This window comes from Castor canadensis, chromosome 8 (assembly GCF_047511655.1).
Source record: "Castor canadensis chromosome 8, mCasCan1.hap1v2, whole genome shotgun sequence".
Taxonomy (NCBI): domain Eukaryota; kingdom Metazoa; phylum Chordata; class Mammalia; order Rodentia; family Castoridae; genus Castor; species Castor canadensis.
In genome coordinates, this window is record NC_133393.1 from 87,810,506 (window position 1) to 87,829,921 (window position 19,416).

Genomic DNA, 19,416 nt, shown 5'->3' on the forward strand with positions numbered 1-19,416 from the left:
CTTTTTATGTGACACTCATGACCTTCTGAAGTAGGTACTTTTACAATCCCTATTTTACAGATGAGCCTAAGTGGTTATTTACAAAGTTTGGAAGCAGCATGCTTTTGAGAAACACTGGCCTCAATGTCATCTGGGAACTTAGCTCATTCTTGGGCCCCACTTCAGACCTATTGATTCCAACAAGCCCCAAGGTGATTCTGGTTTGAGAACCTGCTCTCTAGCCTACTAATGCCTGCTCTAGTTTCTCCAGAGACAGAACGCTCTCACATTCAACTCTTCTAATCTAAAAAGTAGCTCAAAATCCCTTCTCTGGGCTGGGGGAGTGGCTTAAGTGGTAGAGCACCTGCCTAGCAAGCCTAGCACGTGTGAGGCCCTGAGTTCAAATCTCAGTATCACAAACACCAAAAATAATAATCTAGCCAGGCACCAGTGGCTGGCACCTATAATTCTAGCTACTCAGGAGGCAGAGATCAGAGGGTCAAGGTTCGAAGTCAGCCTGGGCAAATAGTTCATGAGACTCTATCTCAGAAAAAACCATCACAAAAAAGGGCTGGTGGAGTGGCTCAAGGTGTAGGCCCTGAGTTCAAACTCCAGTACAGCAAAATAAATAAAATAAACAAAACCACTTCTCTATGGAGCCTTGCCTGAGCCTTGGTCTGTCAGAACTCCCTTCTCTGGGTCCCCAAGCATCTATTCACCGCACCCCCCCCCATCTTGTCTTTACCACATTGACTTGTAATCATCACCACTGAGCTAAGACCAGCAAGTACATTAGCACTTGAACTATAGTAGGTTCTCTGGAATTAGCAAATCAAAGAATAATCAAAGCCCCAGTGCAGAGGGGAGAGGGAAGACAAAGAGGGAGGAATCAAAACTAACATCCTGGGGCTGGTTCACTCTGAAACTGATCCAGGCCCACTGGGTTTTGACCCAGGGTATGTGTGGGCTCCCATAGACCTTCTACTTTGGGGCCTCCCTCACTTTTGGAGATGCCCAGCTCTCCCAGGAGTTTCAGAAAATATTGTCCTGCCAGGCAGTCTGGAGGGAAGGCAGTTCATGCCAGACAGCATTACCTGTCCCCACACCTGCACCCTCAGCTCTGGTACCTCACTCTTAGCAGGGGACTCCGGCGTGCTTGGCTTCCGGACAGTCACAGGTGCAGGCAGGGGGCTGCTGGCTAGGGTCGCTATCACCTGACCCTGGGCGTTCAACAACAGTTGGGGTGTCACGGCCTGGACCTGCAGGCTTTGGGTTGGTGCTGGGGCTGCCACACTAGCTGAGTTCACGACCCATGGAAGTGTTCCAATAACCTAGGAAGAAATAAAGCAGGGACCCTGAGTGTGAGGGCAGTATCCAGCTCTACCCCCAAACCAAATCCCTACAGTGGCAGGAGAAGAGACTAACTTAGACAAATTATTTAACCCCTCTGGTCTCTGTTTTCTCATCAACAAAGTGAAGGAGTCACACTCTAGGGCTCCTTCCCTTATTCTGTCCCCAGACCTGAAAGGAGCAGAAGAAGGTATTTGTGAACCAAAGACCTGGATGCTAATCAGTCCTCTGCCAATTTTAGCTGTGTGGCTTAATATTTTTGAATCTTGTCCCTTCCTATAAGATAAAAATCTACACCTAATACATATGTGCTCAAAACAAAGTGAGATAATGTATGAGAAAGCACCTCGTACAAACCCTGTCCATACAGCATGTGCTCCATAAATGAAATTGCCCAACTAGAAGGAACACCTTTAGGGCTACAACCCTGTCTATCCTCAGGATCAACAGAGCTACCCCAGGGAGCTATGAACAGCAAGCAACCAGATGCCCTGTTTTCACTTTCTGTGACTCTCAGCCCAAGACCTGGCCCCCTCCTGGCCATCTGCTCCACAGCACCCACCCCCTCAGCCCTGACTTTGACCACTTGCCTGTCCCTGAGCATTGGTGAGGATCTGACTGCTGATCCCTGGAATGCTGGGAATGGCATTGGTAATGACCGGAGTTGTAGTGAGGGAGCCCAGGATCTGGGTCTGTCCCCCGAGGGAAGCAGCACTGATCTGTGGGTGGAGGAAGAGCTTTGCTCAGAGGCTAAAGGGCAAGGAGACCCAGACAGAGGAAAGGGTGAGGGCACTGGAGTGGGTAGATGTGAATGTGGGCTATAGGCCCATGTCCACTACCTGAATATTCAGTGCTAGGTAGGGGCAGTTGTGGGGGGGGCAGTAGGGAAGGGTAGGGCCAAGGTCATGGAACAGTAACCCTGGTTAATCTTTCCAGCCAGGCCTGGAAGAATAGAAGAGCCAGACTGTACTGGCTGATGTGCTCTTAGTCACATCCGACAGCTCCACTCCCAAGCAGGAGCCACACTGAATAGACTCTGGCATATAGCTGTGAACCTCCAGCCATAGCTTAGGGGTGGCTCACAAATTTGTAATCCCTAGACATCCAACCCTCCAAGGCTGGGCCAGTGGTTCAGGTTCTGGAGAATTTCCCCAGGCCTCTTGGCAGACATGGTCGACTTTTGTTTGGGCCAGATGGGCTGACAGCTGCAAGAAGACCTCAGAGGGAGCCCATCTCTGCTGATGTTGGAAAGGCTGTCATCAAGGGGCTGGTCCTCCACTGTGGGAAGGGTTAGTTCCACCCTTGGCCCAAGGTTTGGTCCATCCCTGGTTAGCCCTGGGTGAGGGCAGCAGCTTACGATTCCCGGGCTAAATGCGAAGCCTGCAGGCTGGACGGTGATCTGTGGGGTGGTATCCACTGGCTTAGGGGTGGGGGCAGCGGCAGTGACAGCAGTGGGCTGTGGTAGGATGGCAGGTGTGGTCTGCAGCAACGGCTGGGTCTGGAACAGCGTCTGGGGCTGGGCTGGTGGCCGGGGCTGGGCTGGTGAGGCAGCCTGGACTGGTGGGGCAGCTTGTACAGGTGCCGGGAGGGTGGTGTTCAGCACAGCAGCTGCTACGGAGCAAGGCAGAGACAGAGGTGCTCAAATGCCTAGCCACAGCCCAGAGCGGCTCCAATCCCAAGGGATCTGGCACAAAAATGACAAGGGGCTGGGACAGTGGGCATGGGGACAGGCAGCTGCAAGTCCCTTGATGCTTGAAGGTTTGACACATGCCAACATCTCTCATCCCCCCTCCCTTGGGCCAGTAGAAGTGTAGGTTCAAGAACCAGATGTTGAATCTTCTTGCAGTCCTTCTCAGGAGACTGGTCAAGGGGTGAATTCTGGCGTTGGGGAGGGGACAGTCTCAGGCAGTTGGCTGAAGGAAGAAAGGCCTGCTGGCCAGCCTGGTGTTCTGGCCTAGAGTCCCGAGGTGGTGCGGTGGCTCTGTGGCTGGGCGCCTGGGACACTGGATCCAGACTCCAGGGCTCTTGCCCTGGGTGGGCCGCAGGTTCTGAGTCCAACATGGTAAGCACACATGTGCAGGGGTGGTAGGGGGCCTGGTGCAGTCCTGGGGAGAATTGCCGTTACCTTGGAGACCGGCTAAAGGTGGCTTGAAAATTCCCCCCGTAGGAGAAGCAGCGGTCAGTCCTGGGAGGGCAGCTACAGTTGCTGTAGGAATTGTCCACACGGCCAGCCCCTGCTGCCCAGCCACTTGACCTGCAATACTGATGGGGATAAGAAGAGGTTGAGTAACTGCCCCTGCTGGAACCATAACTCCTGTCAGAACTGTGGCTAAGTTTTCCTGAGTCAAGACCTGCAAAAGCAAACAAGATTTCAAAAAGAAAAGAAAAAAGAAAAAATCAACATCGACAGCGCAAACACTGGGTCTCTTGGACCCAGTTGAGCACAAACAAGCATTCTGAGGGCAGTGGGGAAAAAGGCCACAGGACGGCAAGTAGGGCCAAGCCCTACCAGGAGGCCTGACCCTGAGGGGTGCCTGGACCAGACTATCCTGCCTGCAGAGAAGTCGCTTGAAACAGGACAGGGACCAGCCTGAAGTCTACTGCCTCCCAAACCTTCCCTGGGCCCTTGTCCACAGGACCAGTACTCTGTGGCGAGAGAATAGAGAACAGAGGCTGCAATGGAGTGGTTAAGGGTGCATAGGCGCCTCCCAGAAGCTCTGGTGGAGGACACCCTGGACTGCATGCCTTGGAGATCAGTTGCATGGAGCAAAGGTCACCCAGGCTCTGTATGCCTGCAGGGTTCTTGCTGTGCTGTGGCTGCTTCTAACTCTAAATGAGGACTCTGAACAATCCATTAATTAGTCCAGGCATCCACTGGAGGGGCCGACAAGGGTGTTCACTCATTTCATCATTAGATAAACAGAAACTCTGGCATTAGAAGATTGCCCAGCAAATGCTGATCCTGTTTTCCAGTGGGCCTCATCTGGGGCAGGGGAAAGTCAGGGGTGCTTAGTAGGTGTTTCCCTTCCTCTAACCACAGCCCTTTCCCTGTGCTGCCTCATGCAGTTCCTAGGTCCCATGGTTCCTCCATGCCTTGCTCCTGCCCACTGCCCTCTGTCCAGCTCCCTGGGGTGGCCCTTACCTGGGGGGCAGCCTGGACAGCCAGGGGCGTCAGAGTCTGCGATGGCTGAGGCTGGCTTGGGGCTTGGCTGAAGGTGGCAATGGCAGGAGCAGGACTCGGAGGGATCCCCGCGAGTGACTTCACTTCACATGGTATTGAGAGAAAGAAGAAGGAGTGAGCCTAATGTCAGTGGGGGGATGAATGGAATAAAATATCACATCTGCAGCCAGAAGTGGCTGACCCCTTATGGAATTTCTGAATAACCCAAGATCAGTTGTTGGCCTTCCTGGCCCATGAGGCAGCTTCCCCAGTGCTGCTTGGAGTGACAAGGAGGCTGAAGAGTCCTGCCCCAGATGAAGAGGGAAGGTCACTCTCTTCCTACATTTCCATGAAAAAAATGCAAGTCTTTGTGCAGTTGGTATCAACCCCTCATTTCCTGGCTCTATAGGACACTACTTCCTGTCATGTAAGCAACAGAGGGGCAAACATGAGTCAGGAAGGGAAAGCTAGAATTAACAAGAGCAGCTATGCATGGCTTAGCCAGCACCTGAATCGCTCTTTATCCACTGTCAGGCTACTTTGGGGATGTGAAAGTGCTGGGTTGGGAAAGGGACAGGGGTAGTGCTGGGCAAAGTCTCTGAGAATTGGACATGTCTTTGCCATGCTGCAGGGTCACAGGAGCTTGGCATGCCAGCTAGCTTTTCTCTGCCATTCCCTGAGATTTTAAGTTAAGAAGAACCGTTTCTATGAGTTTCCAGAGGAGCCTCTCATGAACTGGATCTTTTCATCAGGAATTGGGTGCCCCACCAGGAAACTTCATCCCAGTCACATGACAGTATAGACAAGGATTATAATTTCTTTTTCTTTTTTTGGAGTACTGGGGTTTGAATTCAGGGCCTTGAGCTTGGTAAGTCCTACCACGTTAGCCACACTCTCAGCTCTTTTTTCTTTTAGTCAAAAGACCTATCTTTCAGATGAGGTGTCATGGTTTTTTTGCCTGGGCTAGCCTCAGACCACAAACCTTCTACCTGTGCCTCCTGCCAGACATCACCACGTCCAACTTATTTGGGGTTTTTTTGTTTTGTTTTTGGTGGTACTGGGGTTTGAACTTAGGGCCTCGAGCTTGCTAGGCAGATGCTCTTACCCATTCATCCAGTCTACCAGCCCTTGTTTGTGTTGGGTATTTTGGAGTCAGGACTTTTTTTTTTTTTTTTTTGCAGTACTGGGGCTTGAACTCAGGGCCTACACCTTGAGCTACTCCACCAGCCCTTTTCTGTGATGGGTTTTTTTCAAGATAGGGTCTTACAAACTGTTTGCCCAAGATGGCTTTGAACCACACAATCCTCCTGATTTCTGCTAGGAGTACAGGTAGCTAGGATTACAGGTGTGAGCCACCCTCGCCCAGCCCAATTTATTTGTTGAAATAGGGTCTTACTAACGTTTTGTTTGGACTGGCCTAGATCCTCAATCCTCCTGATCGCTGGTTACTGAGTAGGGATTACAGACATGAGCCACTGTGCCCAGCCTATAATTTCTTTTCTTTTTCCCTTTGTTTTTTAAAAATAGGGTCTTACTACATAATCCAAGTTGGCCTTGAATTTGTGCTCCTCCTGCCTCAGCCTCCCGAGTGCTGGGATTACAGATGTGTGACACCATGCCTGGCTAGGGATTATAATTTCAAATATAGTCAGACATTTAAAAAGAGTCTAGGTATTGGGTGACAGATGTTGACAGATCAGTGGTTCTTAATGGTGACTGGACATGAATTTCTAGTCTTTAATCTAGGCCTACTGAATCAAAATGTCTAAGAGCAGAGGCCAGAAACCTCTTCTCTCTCCCTTTTGGAATTTAACGCTGCCTTGTGATACAGCACACAGCTGAGTGGAAATTACTGAAATAGATGACCTTAAGGGTCTGTCCAGCCCTCGAGTCCCAACCCATGTTTTTATATAGAAGGACATCAACCTAACACAGGGCTCTACTGTCCAGAAAGTTTAAGGAACTAAAGACACACAAAAATAAAGACCTTACAAAATAACAAAAGAAAACCAAATGACAGGTTTATCTTTTTTGTAGCAGAAAGATACATTTTTAACTAGTGAAAAAAATCAGAGAAGATAAAGATAATCTGAACTTATGAAAGTTTAAAAGAATTTTGTGAGGTAAAATGGAATGAAACAAAAAAGGAAAGTGAGAAAATGGTACTGTGACAAATGTTAATGGTAAAAGCTTACCATCTAAAGGAATGAAACATCATCTTATTAAGACATACAGTATTTCCAAAGTGGAAATGTAGAGCCCAAGGGTTTACATATGTTTAGGCTTTACGGGTTTTTGTTTGTTTGTTTTCCAATGTAGGGTCCCACAGACTATTTGCCCGGGGTTGGCCTCAAACCTTGATCATCCTGATCTCTGCCTCCTGAGTAGCTAGGATTACAGGTGTGAGCCACCAGTGCCCAGCTATTTAGGAGTTTTGTCAGTTCCTGACTGACTGCTTTGCAGAAAGACTAAACCCACTCTCAGGATTACCACCAAGGGCCCTGTTTCCACAGTACCACCCAGTTGAGGTTTTATCACTGTACATTGTCTGGCTTAAGAGGTATGCAGTGCCTTAAGGTCAATTACTTTTCCTATTATCGATAGCAAGATTTTTAATTTTTCCCTGAGATGCCTTCCTCCTATATCAACAATTGATTTCTTCTCAAAAGGAGTATCTGTGGCCCATACCACAAAGGAAAAAAAAAGTGTTTAAGGACCAAAGATATTTAAAGCAGCACTGTTTATGAAAACAAAAACAACCAGGTGCCAGTGGCTCATGCCTATAATCCTAGCTATTCAGGAGGCAGAGATCAGGAGGATCGAAGTTTGCAGCCACCTGGGGCAAAAGAGCTCTCAAGACCCTATCTCAAAAAAACCCATCACAATAAAGAGCTGGTGGAGTGGCTCAAGGTGTAGGCCCTGAGTTCAAACCCAATATACCCACCCCCCAAGAAAACAAAAACAAACAACTTAGACAGTTTGACAGTGACCCAAATCAGAAATAGGTGTGTGAGTCTGTGAGTTTATGAAATAATATGGTGGCATACTCTACAGTATACCTCTGTGGCCACATGTATAAAAATGTACGTGTACGACAAGGACTGGGTAGTAAGTAACACAAATCACTAGATTCTTTTTTCATCTTGAAAAACTTTCCTATTACCTTTTCTTTTGTTTTAATAAGAGGGACTGCTTCTTAATATTGCATACCTAAAACGGATCCCTCAATGTAAGCATCACAATTCCTCCTTACCTTCTTGACAATGGCTAAAATTCCTTTACCAAGAGGAAGTCTTTTGTGAAAGCTTTAAATATACAAACCTCTGGAAAAAGATGCACCCTACCATAAACACTCAGACTAAGGTATAAATAACTGATTTAGGATCCATTTCTGAGAGCAGAATTAAGGCACAAGAAAAAAAATGAGATATAGAAGATGGATAAAAGCATGAAAAGGGGGAAGTTGGGGCACCATAGATAAACCCAAGAAACTTGCTGAGTTTTTCAAAAAAGGGCCTCATCCCCACAGTGGCTCTGCTGAGTAGAAAGGGTGGCACAATAAGGACCCATCCTGGCCTCAACATGGAGGAAGAGCACTTCCAGGCTAGGGGAAAATGGTCATTGGCTTTATTATGAAGGGGAAAAAAATAAGGTCACAGGGTTCCAAGACTGGTGTGCAGGAAGAACAAGTGTCATGAGGTCATGGAGTTGTCTCATTAAGGACTTGCTGTTTCTCTGAAGTTCACCTGCTGTCCTTTACTCTCTTTTGGTTGCTGCTCTTGGCCCACTGCCCCCACAAGCCCAGATCTGCAGTCTAGGGAAGGGTGAAGCAGAGCAGAAGGCAAACGGAGAGAATGATGGTGTTCAGAACTGACAAAGGAGGCCCAAGACTCTCTGCAAATGGAAACACCACTATGCAAGGTGTTGGTATGGGAAGTCAGTGAAAGAGTGGCTCATGGTTGGAGCAGTGCTGGGTCCACAGCTCAGCCTTTAAAGCAGCCCTGGTTCTCTCATGGCTGTACAGCAGGAGCAGCCAGGTCACACCTGGAGGTTATCTTTGGAGAAGGATCTCACCCATAAACCTGCTGAGAGGAGGGAGCAGGCATTTGCAGGGTTCTATCTAATCTGCGTCCATAATATGAGAAAAGTAAGATGCCCTTCCATCCTCAGCTCCTAGATCTCTGGTATCTACCACAAAAAAGACTGAGCTGCAAAGGCCAGCAGGATCCAGTTCCTTCTGTTCTGGGCCAAGGAGCCTCTTCGACCCTCTAGGCTGAGCCCTGCCAATCTCCTCCCACCTCGCCCCAACCCACCCCAGTTTAGGCCTGGGAGTGATGTACATTCCAGAAACCAGCAGGGAAGACCAGCCCTGGAAGTTGGTCAGAAGCACAGACTGTACACACAGGCTATCCAGTGGACAGAAACACAAGACCCTAATGCCACCTGGGTCCAGGCTGGCTCACCAGGGAACCACAGCAGGGACTCAACGGAAGCAATACCAGATAAGAGCAATGTTCTCATACCAGTTGCCTCTGCAGAGAGGTCTGGGTTGTCTGACCCAGTTTCACCAGCAGGTTCACTGGTTTCAGCAGGGCCTCGGCTCTGGGAGCCCTCTGTGGCCATGCCCTCCAGTCCTTTTCCCTCCTCCTCAGCAGGGAGCTGGGCATCCACTCCAACTTCCAGCACTCGGATGGTCTCGTGGCCTGACATCACAATGACCTGCAAGCAGAAGAGAGGGGACACTGCTGGGGGAAAGGGCCAGTGCTCCGGGTGTGGCTGAGGGAGAGAGGGGAGGCCACTTCAAGATGCAGACTTCCTAGACAGAGAAAGTGTGCTCTGGGAGAGCCTGGACCAAGCTGCAGCGTCCTGATTCCAGAGAAGGAGCTGTTAGAAGAAATCAGGCCTGGGTGACTGATGCAAGCTGAGAGGAACAAATCACGTGGGGGATATTCCTATTTGCTCTCCTTCTTGAACTCAGTTCAGGGAGCAGGCAATGGCCTGTCCCACTGCTTGTAAGGACATCTTCTTGGCTGCTATTATACTGGAATGTGGCTTTGAAGGCTCCTCGCACAGTATCCACAGCTTAGGATGAGCCATGACACAAATGTATCTTTGCTTCCCTTGAAACCATCTGGAAGTTCCCCAAAGATAAAGGGGTAGAAAATGAATGCTCCACAATGCCGAGTAACTGTTAAGCTTTCAAAACTCTGGGGTAAAGGGTCAGAATGTGAGCTAACTTCCTGAAAGAAGGTTCAGGAATCTTGAAGATGCAGTCTCTCAGGCCTCACTCTGCCCTGTCCTGGGCCAAGCTTGGTGTCCTATGGGCCTTCCATTGTGGGCATGCTCAGACCAGAAGGACACATGGTGCAGGGCTCCCTGGGCCTTTGTTCACATGACCTGCCCTCAGTTCTTCAGCCACAGTGCTGACATACTGCCATTTGGGCCATTCAAGAATCGAGGTGATCTCTGTATTTTAAAAAGCTTTGTGAACTTGGCCTGTGCCTGAAACCACTCCCAGAACATACTCCTGAAGCCAGAAAACTGGATCCAGCCAGAAGTTGTTCTCGGAAAGGGGAAAAGGGAACAGTGGAACCCATTAGGAGAGTAGGGGTAAAATAAGTTCCCCAAACCAGTTCCCTTGGCCAACTCAAGCCTGACTAATGAGGGACTTCACGAATCCAATTATATTTTAAGGGATGTTAATCTTTTTTTCTCCTTTTAAAATGACATAAGGAATAAAGTCACTGCAGAAAAATTAGAAAATACATGTAAGCAAGATGAAAAAAAGTAAACTACCTGATATCCAAACCTTTATTCTATAAACTTATACATAATGTGTATTTTAATTTCAATTTTAAAGTCACAACTTAAATTCTCAAACTCAGCCTCTGAGAAACTTTAGCTGGCAACTCCTTCTGGACAGGTAAAGCGACCTTGAAATTTGGTAAGAAACTGACAGTGAGGGACTCTGTGGAGTCTTCTTCCCTTGCCCACAGCCCTCAGTTCAACACCCTCACCACCCCAACCCCTTCTCCCCCAAGAAGATACCTGCTCGTTGACAGTCAGAGATGACTCGGACCCGGCTCCAGGATCCATGGTCATTGCGGGGTGGGGTGGGGGCTGGCCCACACCTAGAGCATCCTGGGTGAGATGGAATTGGAAAAGCAAAGGCTAATGTGACATGGCAAGATAATTCCCAGACCACCTAGAAAAGTCAGAAATACAATGATAGGAGGACAGAGAAGCTAGGCTCTCCCAAGAGTCTGGAGAAGCAAAGGAAACAGGATTCTAAGAACACCAGGGTCTCAGTCCGCACGGCATTCCAGGAGAACCTGCACTCAGGAGGAGCCAGGAGCATATGTGTGTACAGTGACCCACAGAAAACAGAAAAGGCAGGACCAGGCATCTGTCTCTGGGGCAGAGCGGGGGTAGGGGTGGGGGTTGGGGGGGAGTGTGTATATGTCTCCTGGACCATGCACAGCATGCCCTGCAGTGCCCATGGTGAATATGACAGGTACTTAGAACCTTAGACAAAGGTGAGGAGTGCTTAGTGGTGATGGGGGTGGAGGTGTAATCTGGTCAGCCTTCTCAAAAGAGACAGTAAAGTCATAAATTAACCGTTGGTCTCAAGTTTTAATATGCATGATCCTCCTCTGGAGTACTTACTAAAAATGCAGTTCCCAGGCCCCTCCCCCTACAAGTCCAGAGTCTGATTCAGTGGGTGGGTTCCACAGAATCAACTCTCAGGTGATTCTGTGGCAGTGGTCCAAGGACCACAGCAACCTGTCCACAGGAGATAGGACATCCTCAGTAGTGGATCAGCTTGCCACATGTAGTAAGAAGGAGTGGCCGAACCCCATGTGAGGACAGGTTGTCTGACTGGAGCCACAAACCACAGAGGAAAAATAGGGGAAATAAAGGGGCAAATGGGTTTAGATATTTACACAGGAAAGGGCAATGAGCATTTCATTTCAGTGCCTACTGTGGGCTAAGCATTTTATATAACACTTGTGCCAGTTTTGGGGGGTGGGGACATGTCATCACCACATTACAGTTAAGGAAACTAAACTTAGAAAGATGCTCTGAGCTGGCGCCAGTGGCTTACGCCTTGTAATCCTAGCTACTTAGGAGGCAGAGATCAAGAGGACCACAATTCAAAGCCAGCCTGGGCAGATGTTCATAAGACCCTGTCTCAAAATACCCTTCACAAAAATAAGGCTGGAGGAGTGGCTCAAGGTGAAGGTCCTGAGTTCAAGCCCCAGAACTGGAAAAAAGAAAAAAAAAAGATGCTATGGATCCTATCTCTTCCTTTTCTTCTTTCTCCCTAAGATGTTTGCTGTTTTGTTTCATTTTCTTCTTTATTTTTTTGCAGTACTGGGTTTGAACTCAGGGCCTCGCATGTGCTAGGCAGGCACTCTACCACTTGAGCCATTCTGCCAGCCCTGTTTCATATTGGATATTTTCAAGATAGGGCCTTGCAAACTATTTGCCCAAGGCTGGCTTTGAACCTCAATCCTGACTTCTGTCTCCTGAGTTGTGCAGCCGTTGCCACTTCTAATTCCAGAACATTTTCATTAACCCTAAAGGAAATTCCACATTCATTAATAGACACTCCCCCATCTACTATTAACTGCCTCCCTGCCCTAACAACTAATGTGCTTTCTTTCTATGAATTTACCTATTTGGGATATTATATATATGGAGTTGTACAATACATGGCCTTTTTTTTAACTTAGCATGTTTTCAAGTTCATCCATGTGGGAGTATGTATCAAAACTTCATCCCTTCTCATAGCTATTGTACAGATCTACTATATTTTGTTTCTCCATTCATTAGTTGATAGATAGTTGGGCTGTTGCTACCTTTGGTTATTGTGAATAGTATGTCTATGAATATTTGTGTACAACTTGTTTAAACGCCTGTTTTTAAGCCTTTTGAGTATGTATCTAGGAGTGGAGTTGCTGGGGTTTTTAACATCTTCACTCACTGGGCAGAATGTTCCCTGGTCAACCAGGCAAGGACATTCCTTCTCTTCTCCTTCCCAACACTCCGAGAGAGGCGGTGGAGGAAAAAACATGTAATTCGAGATACCTCATCATTTGAAAGCAGAGTAAGTGATCTTTTCATTTTCAGTAGGCCAGGGGGTACAGTGGGGCACAGGAATTTTCTGGAAGAACTGGTGAGTATCTGCCTACCTCACTGGGGCTCTAGCAGTACCAGTTATGTCCTTCCCAGATTTTGATCATGGGAGTCTTCCCTGAATTTTTCGGAGAACTTGGCAATTTACCACCACTCTGGTTGGGAATTGAGAGGAACTATGAAAGTCATTATATACAGAAGCCAATGAACAAGTCATTTGCAAATTGAAGTAAGAGGCAGAGACAAAGATTGAAAGGGAATTGGGGTCTGTGATAGATTGATATGTACATTTCATGGGAGAGGAATTTCCACTTCTAAAGGAGGCCATTGGAAGGAAGGTGGCAGGAGCATCACTGCTGTATCTGCTGTAGAGGAACCAAAAGCTTCGCTCATAGTCTTGTAGCCTCTGGTTCCTTGCTACTAGCCATGGCCATATGCAAGGAGCATTAAGCAGTGGCAAGTGTCACTTTGAGACTGCTATCAGGACTGAGGTGAATTGTGTAGCCAGTCCACTCTCCATTCCTCCCTCCCCAGGTGATGATCTCACCCAGTCTGACAACTACAGAACCCAAATTTGTTTAAACACCTGGAGTCATTTGGACTCCATCTGGAAACTTTAGACTATCCAACTGCCTACTGATTGATCATAATCACTTCATATGCTTGTGAAAACCAAACTCCCAACTTCTACCCAAAACTGCTCCCTCTGCCTGCAGCCTTCCCCATCTCGGCAAACGGCAACATCAGCCTTCCACAGATGTCTCGCAGTCACTGTGGCCGTCTCCTCTTCCATCTTCCATTGATGTCTCGCAGTCTCTGTGGCCGTCTCCTCTTCCATCTTCCATTGGCATCCTCAGCAAAGCCTATTGGCTCTGTGTGCTAGTAGATGGGGTATTCCCCCTTCTTACTGCTACCACCTGGTCCACACAGCTTTAGTATGCCCCCTCTTGCAGGTAAGTATTATCTGCCCTGTTCCAGGCTCTTTCACGGTGTCTTGGCCCAGTGGATTTTCTTCATGTCCTCCATCTCTTTCCATTCCTGGCCCTGGGACACAAATTTCTCATCCTACTAGCTGAAGAATAGTAGTCATTGATAGTTTATGGGACCCAGGCCTTTCTTTCACACATAGTATTAGGATTAAGAGCTTACTCTGGAGGCAGACTGTGCTTATGTCAGCTTTGATATTTACCAGGTATGGGACTTTGGACAAATGATTTAACTTCCATGCCTCAGTTTCCTCATTTGTAAAAATGGAAAAAAAATAGCTGCAACTTCCTAGGGCTATTGTGAAGACTGAATGAATTCATGCATGTACAAAGTTTAGGGGTTGGGGATTTAGCTCAGTGGAAGAGCGCTTGCCTGGCAAGTGCAAGGCCCTGAGTTCGGTCCCCAACACCAAAAAAAAAAAAAAAAAAAACAAGGCAACTGCACATGTACAACGTTTACAATGACTGGGTGTGGTGGTGCATACCTGTAATGCCAGCACTCCAGAGGCTGAGGCAGGAGGATTTTTGAGTTTGAGGCCAAAAAAAAAGGAAAAATAAATAAATAAATAAACCCCAAATGAGTTTGAGGCTAGCCTGGGCCTCAAGACCCTGTCTCAAAAATAAATGAATTAAATAGATTTTAAAAAATGAATTAAATAGATTAACAAACAATTAGCAAAAACAAAAAATATATTTACGTCAATGCCTGGCACCAACTAAGTGCTTAGAAAATGGTAGCTTTAGGTGGGAGGATCATGACAGGAGGCTAGCCCCTGGCAAAAAAAAAAGCCACTATTGAAAAAAAAACTACAGGTCGGTGAAGGATCCCAACATGGCTGGGTGCAAATTTACTCTAAAAGCCACTGACTGGATAGTAGCTTTTGGGGGAGATCATACCCCGAAACCAAAAGGCTCTTGCTAACTCTCTGAAGTCCTGGAATGAGACCCTCAGCTCCAGATTGGCTACACTACCTGAGAAACCACCAGCTATCGACTGTTGTACTATAAGGCCAATGTGGTGAAGGCAGGCTTGGTGGATGTCTTTGAAGAGAAGTTTAATGCCCTAACGATTCCTGTGCTAGAGGATAAATATACTGCCCTGGTGGATGCTGAAGAACAGGAAGATGTGAAAGAGTGTGCTGAGTTGGTGTCTCTTTCAAAAGTGAGGGTTGCGGAATATAACAAACAGCTGGAGAAAATGAAGACCATAATTCCTTTCGACCAGATGACCATTGAGGACTTGAAGTCTTCCCAGAAAAAAAATTAGACAAGAAATATCCCTATTGGCCTCCCCAGCCAATTGAGAATTAATGAAATTGGGTCCAGGAGGAAGCTCTGCTTCTTACATTACACAAGCTCTGGACAATAAAAATAAAAGTAATGCTATTAAAAAAAAAAACTACGAAGCAAAGAAAATGGGCTGGGAGCATGGCTCAGATGGTAGGGCACCTGCCTAGCAAGCACAAGGCCCTGAGTTGAACCACAGTATCACCAAAAAAAAAAAAAAACAAAGGCAGTAGTGAGCAAGTGAATTCCCTTTCCAGCCTACCATTAGTAATCTTAGACACCTGAAGTGAAATAGTAAAGGTTTCATACAGGCACATTTAGATGTGGTTTCTTCTGTCCCCATTCCCTTGTGTTCAAAGGGACTGAGGGTAAAGGGTGAAGGGTGCCCATGAAAAGTGAAAAATAAAAAACAGACATTCCCACTAGATTTTTTTCTATTTTTTTGCGGTACTGGGGCTTGAACTCAGGGCCTACACCCTGAATCACTCCACTAGCCCTTTTTTTGTGTGATGGGTTTTTTGGAGATGGTGTCTCAAGAATTATTTACCCAGGCTGGCTTTGAACAGAGGCTGCTCTCTGCTTCCTGAGTAGCTAGGATTACAGGCATGAGCTACCACCGCCCAGCTCCCCACTAGATTGTAAGCTCCACGAGAGCAGGGACCACTTAAGCTGATCACCCTGTCCCTCGTACCCAGTGTGGTGCCTAGTGTGTAACAGGGGTTCTGAACACAGCTGAAAACACCCAGTAAGACATTAAGTCACACAGCCAGAGCACTCAGCCTGTTCAGATTTCTGTTTTCTCCCCCAAACATCCTATTCCAACTGTTTTGCCCACTCCCAGTACTGGGGCTACTTAAGAATGATTTCAGGGCTGGGGAGGTAGCTCAGTGGTAGAGCACTCGCCTAGCATGTGGGAGGCCCTCAGTTTGATCGCCAGCCCTGCAAAAATTAAATAAATGAACAAAAAAATTTGTCAACAACACAGATTTGAGTTCTGGAAAACCCTGATTACAAACCCTTTCCTGAAGTGCTGGTCTAACTCCTCAGTCCTCAGCCTTCTCTCCCTTGGCCAGTTTCTTCTGGGTCCTCCTTCCTCTTCAGGGTCACTGACTCTCACTATGACTCAGGAAGAGTGTAGGGTTTATCTGAAATGGGGTCTTATTATACCATCCAGGCTGACCTTGAATTCCTGGGCTCAACATACTTCCCTGCCTCATGCTCCCAAGTGCTGGGACTACAGTGGGCCACGCCACCTCGCGGAGCATCAGGTTTAAAGTGGAAGACCCAGGTTAAGTACGGCTTCTATCACAGGTGGGAATTTCCTTACCTAAGCGCTGGTGGAGTGGCTCAAGCAGTAAGAGCACCTGCCTAGCAAGCGTGAGGCCATGAGTTTAAACTCCAGTGCTGCCCCCACCACAACCCTGCCCAAAAAAGTTTCCTTATTTGTAAAGTGGAGCTAAATTATAGATAGTGCCCACCTCACAAGTTATTACAGGGTTTTTTTTTTTTTGTGTAGTCTGGGCTGGCTTCCTGCCAAAGTCTCCTGAGGGCTGGGATTACAGGTGTAAACCAACCACATCCAACTGTGAAGTGGTAACATTTGTATAAGGCACTTAGAATTGGTATATAAGTGTTATTATTATTGCTATTATATTTTATTTAATCTTTTTGGATGTACTGGGGTTTGAACTCAGGTCCTTGCACTTGCTAGGCACGTGCTCTACCACTTGAGTCACTCCTCCAGCCCAATTTCAGTATTTTTAAGTAAAGCATGCATATATCATGTTTTAAATTTGTAAAGCATTATAAAAACATAGATGATCATTATAATAATTTAATTATTTGTTTATTCTGGGGATTGAACCCAGGGTGTTGAACATGACCATGTTCAAATGCTCTACCACTAAGCAATACCCCCAGAACTACTTGTAATATTGTTTGGTTTTAGTCATTCTGTGGTTTGAAGTCAGGGCCTTAAGCTTGCTAGGCAAGTGCTTTTATGAACTTCTAGCCCTTTCTTGCTTTAGTTATTTTTCAGATAGGGTCTCAGGGTACTGCTGTGGTCTGCCTTAGATGTAATCCTCCTACCTATGCCACATCAGTAGCTGGGATTACAGGCTCAGTCCACCGTGTCCAGTTTATTGATTGAGATGGAGGTCTCGCTAACTTTTTGCCTGGGCCAGCCTCAAACATGGATCATCCTGAGTAGCTGGGATTCAGGAGTGAGCCACTGTGCCAGGTCCTATTGTAATTTTATACTGATTAAATCTTGGGGAGGGGTATGCAATCTCATTCCAGATTTTTTTTTTTCAGAACTCAAGGCCACTCCACCAGCCCCTTTATTTTGATGAGATAGGGTCTCTCAAACTATTTGCCTGGGCTAGATTCGAATCACGATCCTCCTGATCTCTACCTCCTGAATAGCTAGGATTACAGCATGAGCCACTGGCACCTGGCTGTTTCCAGGTTTTTTAACAAAACAGAGAGGGCTGGGATTATGGCTCAAGTGGTAAAGCACTTGCCTAGCAAACACAAAGTCCTGAGTTCAAGTCCCAGTACTGCAAAAATAATAATAATAATAAAAAAAGCAGAGAGTCCTTGAAAGAGCAAATTTCTTTCTTTTTTTTCTTTCATTTGTTCACTTTTTCTTTTTCTTTCTTTTTTTTTTTTTTTTTTGGGTGCTACCAGGGGTTAAACTCAGGGCCTACCTTGAGCCACTCCACCAGCCCTTTTTTGTGAAGGGCTTTTTCGAGATAGTATCTTGGAACTATCTGCCTAGGTCTGGCTTAGAACTTTGATCCTCCTGATCTCTGCCTCCTGAGCAGCTAGGATTACAGGTGTGAGCCACCAGCACCCCACTTGTTTGTTTGTTTGTTTGTTTTAATGTGGGGCTGGGGATTGAACCCAGGGCCCTGTACATACTACATGTTCTACCACTGAGCAACACAGCCTCAGTTTCCCTAATTGCTAGGTGGTGCCTCCAGGAAGAAAAAAAATTGCTCACTACACACACACACACTCGCTCTATGGTATTTTCTGGTTTGTTTTCACATTTATGTATGTCCTTGCCCACTCTGGAATGTAAACTCCAGACAGGAAGGCTTCCTGTGAATTGTTCAGAGTATGGCACTTGATGGATATTTTTGCAGAAAGAATGAAGGAATGAATGAAGTTCTAGAGCAGTATGTAAGGAGGTCCCAATCACAGAAACATCATCCTGAGGACCAGGGCTGCAATCAAAATGGAATACATGGGATTATTTCTCAGAGGGCCTTTGCCAGTCTACGTAGGCTGATCTAGACTACCAAGATAAGGGAAGGAGGGGCACACGTATGAACCAGCCCTCTACTTTGGGAACAAGGAATCCGGAAGAGTAGATGAGGCTACAATGTCTGCAAAGCGCCTCTTGTCTTTGGTCCAGTAAAGCTTCGTGACAGCTTTTTCTTCTCCCCAGTTCAGCAGTCCCAGCTTCAATCACAGCAGTGGGAGATCTCAACGCTAAAGCGGAGGTTAGAGGGCACCCTGGGGCGCCCTTGGACTTTCCGGGTGCGAATGCCCAGGGAGCACATATTGGGCCCATTTTGGTGACTATTATTATTAATAATATTGTGATTAAATATTTATGAAGCGCTCATGCTCAAGTCCATGGCGACCCTCCCACCACTCCCGGTCCACCCTCTGGCAACACCCAGGTCTTTAACCCGGAGTTGCCCCAGTAGGATCGCTCGGGAGAATTGTGACAGGCCGCCCTGTCTGCCTCAGGTGGCCCTAGTCGCCGGGAACCCATACGTCCGGTTCTCTTGGAAGGAGGGATCCGCTCCCGGCCGCCACGGGGTCAGTGCCTACAGCCTCCCGAGTGGTCCGCAGCCCACCTGGATTCCAGGCGCAGGACGGGAGGGGCCAGGACCAGGGGGCCCACCGCGTGCACCTGGTGGCCGCCCCTCGGTCCGGGTGCAATCCGGCCGCGGGCGGCGAGGGCGCGGCCCCGGGGGTCCTGCCGCCCCAGGTGGGCACCGCGCGCCGTCCACTCCCGGAGCTCCCAACCGCCCGGGCCCCGCATCCCGCTGCCCTGGCCCCCGCGGCTTTTTCTCTCTTTATCATAAATATATAAATTATGCTAATTACGGGCATTGCATATTAACCAAACCCGAAACCTCCCCTGCCCGGCCCCCTCCCCCTCCGTGCAAACCCCTCCCCGCCCCGGACCCCGCTACTTACCCGAGCCCGAGCCGCCTTCGCCCCGGGTGCCCGGAGGCCACACCGATTAGAGATTCATCTCACAGCCCGGACCAGGGGACCGCGGCCGGGGCCGGGGCAGACGCCGCCCGCAGACAAAGAAGCCAGAACGGCTTGGCTCGGCTCGGCTCGGCCCGGCCCGGGAGCCGGTCGGGACCCGCCGCTGTCCCCGGGCCCCCAGCCAGGGCTGGGCAGAGGCGAAGGGGGCTCGGTGGGCTGAGCTGGGCGGAGGGGCACGGCCAGGAAGCGGGAAGGGAAAGCTGGGTGGGGGGGCGGTCA

General features: G+C 48.0%; 1 protein-coding gene and 1 pseudogene across 8 annotated transcripts in view; one reads left to right on the forward strand and one right to left on the reverse strand.

The window, feature by feature from the left end:
* Pou6f1 (POU class 6 homeobox 1) overlaps window positions 1–19,416 on the reverse strand; it is a 28,035-nt gene extending 8,619 nt beyond the window's left edge. The window contains exons 1-8 of one of the 8 annotated variants that reach the window (XM_074083373.1): window positions 19,120–19,416; window positions 10,538–10,630; window positions 9,013–9,208; window positions 4,472–4,593; window positions 3,455–3,680; window positions 2,687–2,937; window positions 1,920–2,048; window positions 1,107–1,310 (exon numbers count right to left, since the gene is read on the reverse strand). In XM_074083373.1, coding sequence (XP_073939474.1) covers window positions 1,107–1,310; window positions 1,920–2,048; window positions 2,687–2,937; window positions 3,455–3,680; window positions 4,472–4,593; window positions 9,013–9,208; window positions 10,538–10,591 — 1,182 coding nt within the window. In that variant the 5' untranslated portion in view covers window positions 10,592–10,630; window positions 19,120–19,416. Of the gene's footprint in view, window positions 1–1,106; window positions 1,311–1,919; window positions 2,049–2,686; window positions 2,941–3,454; window positions 3,681–4,471; window positions 4,594–9,012; window positions 9,209–10,537; window positions 14,400–19,119 lie in introns of those variants that run through there. The other 7 variants (XM_020161971.2, XM_074083372.1, XM_074083377.1 and 4 more) reach the window with 7 other exon arrangements.
* Window positions 14,432–15,317, forward strand: LOC109685234 (ATP synthase peripheral stalk subunit d, mitochondrial pseudogene; annotated as a pseudogene).